At 42.0% G+C, this 13,555-nt stretch overlaps 1 protein-coding gene and 1 non-coding gene across 2 annotated transcripts in view; both read right to left on the minus strand.

Annotated features, from left to right (window-relative positions):
* Positions 1-13,555, minus strand: part of rhbdf1b (rhomboid 5 homolog 1b (Drosophila)) — a 33,951-nt gene that overhangs the window by 12,776 nt on the left and 7,620 nt on the right. The window contains exons 2-3 of the mRNA XM_041029286.1: positions 2,252-2,393; positions 1,957-2,090 (exon numbers count right to left, since the gene is read on the minus strand). Of these exons, the coding sequence (XP_040885220.1) occupies positions 1,957-2,090; positions 2,252-2,365 (248 nt within the window). The 5' untranslated portion in view covers positions 2,366-2,393. The remainder of the gene's footprint in view (positions 1-1,956; positions 2,091-2,251; positions 2,394-13,555) is intronic.
* On the minus strand, positions 2,974-3,067 carry trnai-uau. Its single transcript has 2 exons — positions 3,030-3,067; positions 2,974-3,009 (listed from the first exon to the last, which is right to left on the minus strand). It is a non-coding gene; the product is annotated as a tRNA-Ile (tRNA).

The following is a 13,555-nucleotide window of genomic DNA, read 5'->3' on the forward strand; positions in this document are numbered from 1 at the left end:
CCTCGGTCAGACGGTGATTGTCCTGATGTGAAGAGATCCACGGACGACTTCCACCAGCTGAACCAGATCATTCAGCACACAATGAGTGGGAGGATCTTAAATTTTCTGACCTTGTGTCACCAGCACACAACAGAAGTTTCCATATGACTGTGTATGTGTGAAAGAGTGTGTGAATGTGTCTGGCAGGCCTCCCAGTATCCGTCCTCAAGAGTTTGCATAAAAGGATGTGACCTACTGGGCAAAGAAGACAGCAGCTCTGGTCCCTGTCAAACTGAATATTCCCCCCATCCAGAGCCCCCAAGGATCACTATCAATGAGATCCTTCTCTCTCTCTCTCTCTCTCTCCCCCTCTCTTCCTCTCTGTCTTTCTGCCTTGTTTTGCTGAAGCGTGTGTAAACACCAGTTTCTCCCTCTAACATACCAGAACTGCACAGGAAATGGGGAGATTAGAAGGAGGGAGAGAAGAAAGATGGAACATCATACACATCAGGAGGGAGGAGGGAGGGAGGAAGGGCACTGGGATATGCCTCAACATGACACACACACACACAGACACACAAACACAATGGAGTAGGAGGACCACTAAGGTTTAGCTTCTCCAAAATCATAGCCCGTAGTGTGAACCGCACCTTGCTTTGAAGCGAAGATATTCGTGTCAGCAGTTAAAAGAAATTCCAGTCGGGCATGGGAACTCCACCTATCATTATGAGAATCGGTGTGACTGAGATGAATTATTAACCGTGTGACTCTGTGGCCAGATCAGAATGAACGGCTCCTTAAAAATGAAAAACGTCTCATGGAAATCTTTCCTGTTGTCCTGTAAATCAGCAAACATCAGGGCGCCCTGCCAGTTACCCTACCACAACATTTTGTTTGGAACACTAAAAAGATTTATCCTGTATTCATGAACTCCTCAGCTAACTTCCAACAACTCCAGCACACACACACACACACACACACAAACTTCCCCTCAATCCCATTAATTCTCTCACAAACATCAAACGAGTTCATTCTCTTTCTCTCACATACACATACAAGGCAAATAAACCTCGGCACGATAAAGTTAAGACGTTAAGACGCTCCTTTGAGGAGAGTATCTCTAGGTTTTAGTCTTGGCTCCATGTTCAAACATTTACATTCAATTTAACGCCGTGAGACGGGCCGCTTTGATGTGGCCCGCATGCCCCTGTGAGGCACATAGATAGTCTGTATGAGTAATTGTATTATTTTGTCTGCCTCAAACCGTGTGGTGCTGTGTGTCACCTGGACCGACACTGATACACCGCTCATGTGCATTCTTCACGTGTCACAGGCATTTTTCAAAGTATCACAGCTGTGGCACAAAGACACAAAGAGAGCGGCGGGGTGTTGTCGGTGTGGGGAAAAAAAATCATGGTAAAATGTGTTATTTATGATCAGTCCATCACTGGTTTTCCTAACATACTGTAGTGTCGTTGTAATGGCTGCAATATATTAATTTTAATGCCTTGTACCTCCCCTCCCTCTGTCATTCCACCTCTCCTGTACCTGATGATCTGTTTGGGTATAGATGAGCGCCGTCGGGTCAGTATTTTGGGAACGCAGGACCGCCTTCGAACACTCGGCACCCTCCTGGGGCTCCTCTGGCCCTTTGGGGGGACCGTGTTGACGCGCTCAAAGCGTACCCTTTTCTCGCTTAACACACATCGCAGCAAGGAGAGGAGAAAACAGGGAGGCAGAGAGGAGAAGCAGATATAAATAAGGCAAAGTCAAAGAAAGGGAGGGAGGAACAAGAGAGAATAAAAGACAGCATGATTAATTTGCGTTAAATCAGAAAGGAAATTAGTCTTGTTAGGGATTTAATGCAGAGAATTACTGAGAATATAAGACATGCAGAAGTCACGCGAAATTAGCAGCTGGGCAAAATCAGCAGAGAGGAAAGAAGAGAAAGAAGAGAACGGCTTATGTGTGTCTAACCTCTTGATAGACTGTGTGATGGAGGGCTTCCTCTCCAGAGGAGGTCTGAGGTAGTTGTTGGAAGTTTCCAAGGCAGTGATGCAGGCCTGAGGATTTTCCCCCGGCATGCTGACACTGCGCAGGCGCTTTACTGGCTGCAACACACACAACACATGATCACGCACACACCCTCTGTGTGAAACAAGATTTTATTTTTGTCCAACTTATGTTTCTAATGTTGAAAATGAACCTAAGAGCCGATAGATTATTAGTCACAGGCGTACATTTACAGTACTGGTAGTCATTGTGTTTTTACCTCTGTGTGTGTGGGTGAGTCATCCAGTGTCAGCTGGATGGTGGGGATGTCCAGTTTGAGCCATGGTGGCTTCTTCCTCTGCAGGCTGCTGTTCCTGCTGCCCGGCTCATCCATGCTCACCGCCTCTCCCTACGCCTGCCAGCTGGACAACACACACAAATTCACACAGTCAAAATATGTTCACGGACACATGGCGACAAAAGAAAAATTCCAAACTGTCCTAAGCCAAAAACCAAAACTGAGCAGCTCTGTTGAGTAAATACAAACAATGGACACAATATGCATAAATAGTAATCAACAATAATCCATGTCTGCACGTGGTGCTGAGCTCCAGACACATAAAGAGGCTGCAGGCACATGAATATATTCACTGCTTAATTCCAGATTTTTTGGCAATGATAATGGATAAATTAGATTTGTATTGAGCCAAGTGGGCCGTGATTCAATAAAAGAATCTGTCTTTAATATTTTTGAACAATAGCTTGTTATATGGTCATTAAATACATCCAGACACTGCATCTACACAAAGATGCTTTTATTTGAAAAAGTCACAGCAAGGACATTTCGCTAAAAGGAAACTTGAAAGCTTAATTCAGTATAAACCAAGATGAAATCAACGTGTACTACAAGTACCAGAGGAGCATCTCTGTCTGTTTGCTCCCTTAACAACGACAGACTGCTTCATGCGTCTTTTCTGCAGTCAGCCCAGGTTAAAACTTCACTGCTCCAGGTGAGGCTCGAACTCACAACCTCGGCATCACTCCGCAGGACACTGTCTTATAAGTACCGCGCGCTGACCGATTGCGCCACTGGAGCCTCTGCAGAGCAAACAATCTAGTACTGTTATGGAAGGGCAGCGGTGCAGCTGTGCTTCAACACCACAAGATGGTGCTGGGATCCTCTGAGGTAAGGCTTTCCTGTAGTACTCAGGCAGACACATATCAACAGAGACAGACAGGACACAAAGGGATGCCTATTACTCGCAGCAGAGTGTGATCCCGTTCTTTTTAAACAGGCCTTTCATACAAGAATATGGTCTGAGTGCAGCAGGCCACCTATTAAGAGACAGAGAGAGTCTAACACATCGAACAACTGAGCTACACAAACAGAAGGAAAGCCACAGAATAGAAAACCAAAGCCCCCACTCATCCCGTTGTTCGCTGGTTAATGGGTTTATGGGTAAGGGAAGGCATTTGGAGAGGGAACGGGGCTTTCCTGCTTAACCATTTCACTGGAAGATGTATGGGAATAAATGAAAAATCTTTCCACTTCTATTAAAATCAGTTTAGCTGCCCACCGGCCAGGGAGGCAGCGTACAATGGTGCCTTTTATTACGAAGTGCCAACACGAACATTTCTTTTCCCCATCACAAATGCATTTTAAAGCTGCTGAGCTCGTCAGGTTGAGCAGCAACTCAAAACCTCAGCACCTTTCTGCTGCTTACTGTGTCACTGCGACCACATAGTAACAACATAGCACTTTGTAACTCCCTGAATAGCTCCTTGGTTTATTGTCGGAAGCACTGAGGCTTTAGAACTCTAGAAAAAAAAAGATGACCAACATAGAGTTCAACTGACCTTCCCCTTCTTTCTCACACAAAACTTACAATGACAATGGTGGCACGTTTACCACCTGAGACAAACGGGTCATTTCTAGCCAATGACTTTTGATTTTTTTCAGCTAAAACGACAACTGTGGCTCTTGGACTTTAGCAGCTGGCTAAAATTCTGAGGCTGTAGCTGCATGTTGGAGGAAACACATCACACAGTGGATGTGATTTCATCAGTGCGTCATTTTTAATATGACCTGCAGCCTAACAAAATATTGCCTAACAAAACCTTTTAAGAAGGCCTCTTTAAATTTGATTACTAAACCAATACACAACCAATATGATATAAAGTTGTGCATGCTCTCTGATGGACAAACTATTTAACAAAGTTTCCAAATTAAATGATGTCAAATATGTCTGGTATCCACTAACATATTTTCTTTGCTGTACTACAATTTCATCTGAATAATCAGCAAATATATCCAGTGATAACAGCTTATCTGCAATAAGATAATATCGGCTGATAAATCGGCTCAGTTGATTTAGGGACAAGTAATATACAAAGTGAATTCAGGAAATTCTCCTGAAGGGAAATTAGGTATCCGGGTCCAGGCAAAAGGAATACTCATCTACCTCTAGTAAAGGCCTGTTGCTGAGGTGAATAAAGGCCTTTATTGATAGTTTTATAGCATGTCTGCTTCTGATCATCATCTCTCAACACACTTGATCTTTTCCAAATGTATTTCCCCCATTCACTTTACTAAAATGTCATTTAATCTGAAAAAATGTCTCCGTGCAGCCGCTCAGTTTTGAGAAAACACTAGTATTTCTCTAGTCAGGTTATGGCTTATATATTCTGTGGGCCAAGGGGAAGTCATTGAGCAGGAGAGAAGGGACTATTACTGTATAATAGGACATCTGCACGTGGTTCTCGTGCGATGTAATGAGCGACCACCAACGAGGAGCTCCTGTAGATCTCAGCTGTGAATCATTCTGATTCATGGCTGTGAATAAAATTACAGACTCCCCTCTCTTGCCATAAAGCCATTAGCTGAACAATAATCTGTTCCATCATACGTAGTCCTGGAGCCGATATTCAGACTTCTGGCCAAAGCCGAGTCTAACGAGCTGAAAGATATTCAACACTGGCAGCTGGAGGACTCCTTGATACACACCGACGCAGACGGGGACAGGGTGTGCTTCCAAACCAGAGAGTCGACGCACACATACTCGCAGTCGCACTGTATCCCTAGGGGAAAAATCCCCCTTTGGAAATTCTCACTTGTCAAATACAATCAATTCAGGTGTCTGCTTTGCACTAAAATTGCATTGTGTTTTTGTTTCTACGATATCCACTCTCACACAAACTGGCCTATCTGTTTAGATAGTGATCTCCTACATTTCCCAGGAGGCAGCGATTCCAGAACAGGTGTGAACTTGTGAATCTCGGTCGAAGATGGGTGTTTGGACAAATAAAGAGTTTCCAGCTACAGATGGGAGTAGCAGCACGTCAAGAGCACGAGCTGAGCGTGTGCTCCCATGCAGTTAACCAAAGCTGGATAAGACACGACAGTATGCTGTGGTACATACTGATCTACTGAGGTTACTGGAGGTGTTTAAGCTTGTATTTCTCCCTCCTACAATGGATTCAACATGGCATGATGCCTAATGACTTTGGTGAGCCACAGACCTTTCCTCTGGCACCACCAGGTCAGACTTTTCACACATCTAGTGAAATATCTCTACGTCTAATGGATGAATAGCCACAAAATACTGCAGAGGAATTCATGGTGCCCCAGAGGAGGAATCCTTTAGCTCCACCATGTCTTTGACAAATGTGGTTTGAAGTGAAATATCTTGACAACAATGGGGTGAACTGCCATGAAACTCAGCACATAACCGTAATAATTTCTCCAGCATCAAAATGTCAGTTTGTCAAATACTTTGGTTTACGACCAAATAGCTGTAAAAGTAATGACAAGCCCTTTAGCCTCAGCTGTGCTTCCTAACACATTAAAAAAAGCTGTTGAACCAGGTAAACATTTGACCTGTTTAGCATCAACATGTTAGCATTGTCACTATGAGCATAATAAAATGCTGATGTTAGCATTTAGCTCACTGCACTGCAGTGTCTCTGAGTGCAGCCTCATAGAGCTGCTAGTCTTGTTCTATGAAGAAAGACCTATGTCACTGGGATAATCTGGAAGATGGCAAATAAACTTCACTAAAACAACTACACATAGCAACGTTTAACCCTTGTGAAGAGATGTTAAACGGTCTTCTTCTGAATTACCTTCCACATTTTGAGCATTCATATACAGACACGCTATACATGTTGTATAAATATACACACACAGAGACCAGGCCGGTGTTTGTCCATGCAGAAAAATGTCAAACTAAAGGCAGGTTATGAAAAAGCTGACTGCCCAGTGTCAGTGTTTTGGTCTCCCTGTGGTCACATGTGGAAGCCTGCGCGTTCCCTTACGGTCACAGAGGATAAACACACCCCTGCAAATAGAATCCTTCTCCAGAACAATCCTTAACCACATCCTTTGCTTATTCCGTGGCAGTGATGCACAGTGTGTGTTTGTGTACATACTGACATTGAACACAGCCTCTCTAAGATGTACTAGTACAATGAAGGATGAACATGGACACGCAAACCTGTACACACACTCACACGCATACAGTGTATAAACACTCACATGACAACCATTGCTTCGGTCTCCCACGTCAGGGTTTTACTATCCTACATACGGCTTAAGACGAGATGCCGTGTGGTCCGAAACCAATCTCTTCTTTTTTTCATCTTGTTTCCAACATCCACCATTTGTTACTCCATGATCAGGATCTCTCGCTTTTTTTTTTTTTTCTCGAGTTGGGTTTTCATGACAGGCAGATTAGGAGCTGTAATCCCCGTGCTCCACACCACATGACGTCATCCTGCTGTCAGGCCTCAGAGGCTCATACCGACCCCTGACTGGATGGCGATACCACAGCGGTGGTGTCATCAGCACCGGCAGGAAGTGGTGTCTCGCATACTCACAGATTCACTCTCAAAGTGAAGTCCACTGCTGGGATTTAACATCGAAGCAAAGTCATTTTGTTATTCTACTTGGCTTGAAATTTATCAGCCAAAGATTATAGAAAATTAGATTAGAAAATTGTCATGTATATGATTAAAGCTCTCAGTTATATCAATACACCGTGCATGAAAGATTCAGTGTTCACAATACTATGGCAGAAAGTTAAAAGATTTATCAAATTGAAAGAAACTCTCCTTTACACATGAGTTTTCCAACAATGAAAGTATTCTGTAATAACTGTTGTCTCATTCACACTTCTGATGTCAAGTTATAGATGTTACCTTTTGAGAAATATCACAGGAAGTGTGAACCGTCTGTGCAGTGCTGCGGCCTGCTGTGTCTATAGGGGACTGCGACTGAACAGCAGTGTAATTGGATCCTCTTTACATAGGGTGACATTTCCTGACATGCTGAGACAGAATAAAACGAAGGCAATGCTTTGGCACCGAAGCAAGACGCTGCTTCCCAATTGTGTTCTGAGGCATCAAGTCACTGTGCCATGGAAACTCACTTTGACTGCCCATCAGTAAGTTTTAATATCCAGTGGCTCTTTATGTTAAGAAGTCAAAAAAAAACCTAATCTCTGCTCTGTGTCCATTCATTCTCTGAACCTCTCTTTCTCTTTCTGTCTCCTGTCTCCTTTCTGTTCCTCCTTGCATGCCAAAGTCACATTTTTGTTTACTCGGCTGCTTAACATTTAATACACTGTCAGTGCAACAATGGTTTTTGCAGGGTAAGATGAATGGTTTGAACGCAGCCTACTATATAGCTGTATTATTTCAAAAACTACATCTCTTTATGTTTGGTGAGGTTTAACAAAAGTGAAAAGTGCAACAAAGGTGCAACACAGATAATAAGCTAAAATTGCTTCCTCCATTTCAGACTCTCCGGTCCCTCAAAGGTCAGCTTACAATTTGGTATGTAGAGCAAATTTGCAGGTCCCCACAAGTGAAAGCCTTAATCACTGTGATTCTATTGGAATAACTGAATTCACTGTGAAATTCCACATTTTCAAATGCTAGTGTAACCAGGCCTTAATACAAAAATTACACACTTTGCATGGTGGAAAACCAGCTGAATTCTTCGGATGGCTGAGGTCGGTCTCACTGCTACTTTTACAGATTATTCTGTCCAAATAATGTTTCATCACATCAGACGCTTGCTCCGCTCTAACAGGAACTACAACCTGCCCAACAGCAACTCTGGGCACAGTTTAACGTTAGTATTAATGCACTTGATCTTGGGAAACAATCAACTGTAGCCTCAAAAAAATTGCCCGCTCCAGATGAAAGCTTAAGTCTTGAGCTTTACGTTGGAAAGAACGCGTAAGAAAATGCGTTTTATTATGTATATACTGTATTATACTTGTTAAATGACTGAAAAATAACGAATGAGGTCAGATATTCGACCATGCTTTACATCAGAAACTCACTTGGGCATAAAGAAATAAATCTAAATCTTCTGATTTGTGGGAAAACGTTGCCCTCAGCTGATCATCTGATCTTTTTCACATGAAAATTCTGCCTCTCAAAGCTTCTAAAAAACTCTCTATCTCCATTTTTTTGTCCACCATCCAGTTTGTTCTGATGTAACAAAGCACGAGTAGGTCACATAGATTAAAAGTGAGTTATGCCGTGTGCTTTTACCCTCCTATCCTCCTCCACCCGCCCCCACTGCTAGACCATGTATGCTCTGGGCTCTCATCTGTGCCAGATGTTACAGTCATAACACAGAAGGTCATTTCCCTTCTGTTTGCAGAGTCCTGCTGTACTGTGAGTGTGTGTGTGTGTATGTGTGTAATCTGCTGCCTACCTATGCAAACAAACACAAATAACTGATTAAACATCTGCCACAACAGAAGCACAATGTCAGTTATGAAAATCAGAGTACAAAAAATAAAAAGACAAATGGGAAGAAACAGCATCAGCAACAGAAAAAAAAAATGGGAGCATTTATCATTTCCTGGCCTACATTTCATCTAAATTGTACTCTGCCTTTTTGACTTGCTGAGGCGTTCATGACTCTACATTATCATCCTCTCTATTATATCATCAACTGTTTCCTGTAATGATGCAGAACATCATTTACAGAGAAAAATAGCGCTCACTCATCTTATGATGTGTTCATCTGCAGTCATGTGCAGATGGATTAAAGCAGAAATCAATGTTTTATTCTTTTACCCTTTTACTGATGATGGGATTTGGGAGCAGAAAAAGGGCACGATTGAAGCTTATCGCCGCAGATTGAAGCTTATCGCCATATGGCATTTGTTGGTTCTCTGCTATCTCATGCAGATTTTAGGGTTGCCAAAATAATGCGTTAATTCAGATTAATTAATTATAGAAAAATAACATGTAAAAAAAATAAATAAATAATAATAATAATAATAACGCTGAATAATAACAGATTAATCTCACTCTATGATGCCCTTTCATGTGAGATTTATTTTGTCATACAACATATTTGAGAACTAAGAAGCAATGAGGTCAATGGGAAGATTATTGTTGACTGGTGACTTTCTATATGTTCAATAAAATGAAAATATTATGCCGCGGATTTGAAATTGCACTATATGTTGAACTGTTGATCTGCGTAGCCTAAGTTTAAAGTATTGAAAGTACTGAGGCCAAAGGGATGATTGTCGGGTTGTAACTGTGACCTGAGATGCTCTGTATGTTCAATGAAATGAAAATGTTATGCCTTGTGTCTTAAACTGAACCCTATATTACTGTTGGTCTGTGTGTAGTTTTCTTGGTGTCTAAAATAAGACACATTGACAATCATTACATTTTCAAGGATAAAAAAAACGTATGGACGTATTTTCATTAATGATCTTGCTGACACATTTTTGATTTTTACATTCTCAGTTCATTCATATTTCCGGTTGTTATGGCCATTAAGACATGTTGACCTTTCAAGTTCATATATGTATTCATTGATTCATTCATCTACCAAAATCCATTTGAATTAAAATATCTTTAAATGCTTCTGAAGACAAATATTGACTGACTGAGATTAATTTAGATTACTTCTTTTTATCTCTTGACAGCCCTAATGGGTTTATCTCTAAACTCTGGTGTTAGAGGAAATGTGTTTCTCTGAAACAGCAGTGGAAACGCCTACCAGAGGCGCAGCATGTGGGCTGCAGCAGCACACGCTCCAGGCTTAAAGACGATCATCATCCTCATGTTTGAGCCTCCCAGAAATCAAAGTTTGTGGATATTTTTACATTAAATGACACAGATACCTCACAGACCTTCACACGTTCAAACAAAACAGCCGCCGACTGTGCACGACAGAACACTGACTGCTTCCCTGTTCAAAATGATAACATCAGTTTGTAGCTGACTCCCTTATGCGTTTGATTATTCTCCATAACCCACTGACAGACACGTGCAGTGGGGGTCTTAATGAGTTGACGCCATCTGTCTAAACACTGCCTTGATTGTCTTGCGGTGTCTGTCTTTCATCTTGTTACCACAGATTACATGACAGTGAGCGATTCATTAGTCAATCAGCCACTGTGCTGCTACGCCTCCACTCTCATCAGTGTGCAGGGAGGCTGGCATGTGTCCCGTCCTATTACACACATATACAGTACAAAACCACACAAGGAACACACACACCCACACACACACACACACACACAAGATGTTTGATACTGTTTAGCATTTTTATACCACTGTCAAATGTGACATCTTGGAATAATTCATGCAAAAATAAAAAAAAACAAAACGTAGTCAAACTGATTTACAGCTTTGTACAAGCCAGGATCTTTGTTGCTGTTTGTGTTTCTTCAAATTAAGACCACACTTCCTAAACCCACTCTTACCTCCTGTCACAAAATGCCTTTGAAGCCTTTGAAGGCCTGCATCCCTTACCCGCTCCCTGGGTGACGCTTGGTTTTCTCATTCACTTTACTGAAGAGGACGAACATTTACAAAGTGATTTTTCCATTTGCCTCTCAATCCATCCACCATCTGCCATTGTGAGAATCCTTCTCAGTAGAAAACCAGTGCCCTCACCCAGTGAGGCTATCTCTTCATGTGCCATAAAACATTCAATCAACTTGTTTACAATAAATAAGAATGTGATGGTTTATTGATGTTTAAATACCAACAACAATAAATTGCCATCTGTTATTAGGTGCCACTATGCCACAATTGGTCAGAGTTCAGAGTTCAAACCATCTGTAGTCATCAGTAATAATTAGCAGCACTATGCAGTGATCAGTAATTGTGGAAATTGTGGTTGCTAACTTCTCAGCTTTGTTTCCAAGAGTTTAACCAAAGTTAAACTGAACAATGATTAGCAAAGATTAGCTCTGTGGTTGATCATTGATTCCTCATATGCTGCAACCTGTGTCCAACCTGCCTCGCCGTGTGACTCCGCTGTATGCTAGGAAATACCTCACATTCCTGCCAGGAGTACCTTAGAGCCCATTTCACCTCACTGAGCTCTGCCTGCTGCAGCATAATAGACAGTGTATTGTTAAAGTTGTTTACAAAGCCATACAGTGCTGTAGTATAAGGGGGGGGGGGGGGGGGGGTCCCTCTGCGAGCATTACCCATGAATAATAAACACTAAAAAATATATGAAATATTTACATCATGAGGAGCAAATCACATGTAAAATCGAAGTGAACTATACAGAGTATATATGAATATTTGCAAAAGGCTGCCGAAGAAAAGCCAATACATAATTCAGCTAGTTAATCTGGTTCAACACATTAAAACAGGCAGAGGTGAAACGTTAGCAGGACAAGCTAGGAAATGCACTTTTCAATGGCCAGTTTAAGCAGCCGTAGTAAAGCTTTTATCAAGGTAATGAAGGCTTTCATGCTATGATATGTTCTCACCCCAGCAATGTGTCTCATTTCATTTTCCCCCATTTTCCCAATGATAGTTTTCACTATTTGCTGATATTTTCTGCACCAAATGATTAATCTAGAGAATTATTGGCAAACCAATGGACAATGAAAATAGTTGTTAGCTGAAGCCCTAAAAATATGCTGTTTCAAATGTACGTGAAATGAATGTAAAGCTGATATGCTAGCTTTCTTCTAGCCGGCCTCAGCCAGCTGGAAGAAAGATGCTTCTCTTCCTCCGTCAGAAAGTCCTTTGGCCTTAATAAATAAGGGAACAGCAAAAAAGCTGCTTAAACATACAGAGATAAACAGTTGCACAGACAATCAGAGCAGACCAGAGTTCAGGCGTGCATGCTTTGTCTGCCTCTAAGCGCAATCATCTCTCTCTACTACTCAGCCGTCTAAGCAGGAGAGAGATTTAATTGGCAACTTGAAACCAGGGCAAGAGCAGAGAAAGTTAAAATCCACAGCTACACTCCCCCCACTCTTGGCTTTGCATAATCAAAAAGTCTAAAATCTTTCTCAGACATATCTCCCATGAAAGTCATTAAAGGATGATTAAAGGATTGGCATAGGCCGCTGCTCTCAAGTGTTTCCTACTGTAGATTGACATGTGGCCTGTGGCGAAGCTGCTTTTACATTTCACGAGCAGGAAAAGTCACCTAGTCTGAATATGTTCAAACCTCGAGCCACTGCACCTCATTCACGCCCGTTTCTGACGAAGCAGTCTGCGCAGGAAGGCGAGTAAAAATGAAAGTGGCAAAATCTCTGCAGGGCCGGCTCTTAATTAAAACACTGAGGTAACTGTTGCTGGTGCGTGTCGTGATCTCAACAACGGAGTTCAAATATTTCAATGTCAAAACTTCCGTGTGCAATCATTACGGCTGGAAATGTTCTACCACAGTGTTAACATGACAATAAAGCTGTGGCCACAAGGCCTCGCACTGCAGACGCCCTGGTATGTGTCGAGGCAGAGAGAAGAGGAAAATACAACAACAGATGGAGAGAGATGAAAAAAGCAGAAAAGGGACTTTATGTCATGTTGGGAGAGGATGAAAGGAGCAAAGCGGCAGAGAGCAAGGAGTAAAAATTACAAAAAAAAGAAAAGAAAAAAAAGAGAAAAAAAAGAAAAGACATGCTGCACCAAGTCAAGGAGCAAAACCCCACAGGAAATCCACTGCAGCGAAGCAGAGAATAAACAGCATGACACTGTGAGGAGGGAAAAGAGAGATGGATGTGGAAGAGACAAATTTTCTTTCTCAATCAAAACCAGTTGTCTACCTCGCACATGCATGTCTAAACAACATGTGACATCCATTTGCATAGTTTCAGTGTGTGGGCTTGCAAATGCAGGACGACGTGCGCACGAGAGTGTTTACACATGCATGTTTGCGCTTGCTTGTTAATTCTTACCTCCACGCATGCAGTGACTTTGCGAGTCCCTGCCAATGTCCGTCTGTGTCTCTGTGCCAAACATCTGCATCAGTTTACCTGTTTCTGCCTTTGAGCCGTAGAGTTTAGCTTTGGTGAGGCTGCAGAGATAAGAGTGCACGAAACCTCCACCACTGTGTGCATCACTGCCCTAATGAGTGATGACTAAACGTTAACTGAAACTGATGTTCAGACACCTTCCTAAACACATTTCCACTAAATTAAACAGCAGCCTAAAAGCTGCATTAACTGATTTTTTGGCCACTTGGAGCATCAGAAACTAACTGTAAACCCATTACTGACATATTATAATCTTTTAAGTTGATAAACTTGTGTGCGTGTGTGGACATTTAGCACATAGAGACCAACAT

Source organism: Toxotes jaculatrix, chromosome 21 (genome assembly GCF_017976425.1).
Source record: "Toxotes jaculatrix isolate fToxJac2 chromosome 21, fToxJac2.pri, whole genome shotgun sequence".
Classification (NCBI taxonomy): domain Eukaryota; kingdom Metazoa; phylum Chordata; class Actinopteri; family Toxotidae; genus Toxotes; species Toxotes jaculatrix.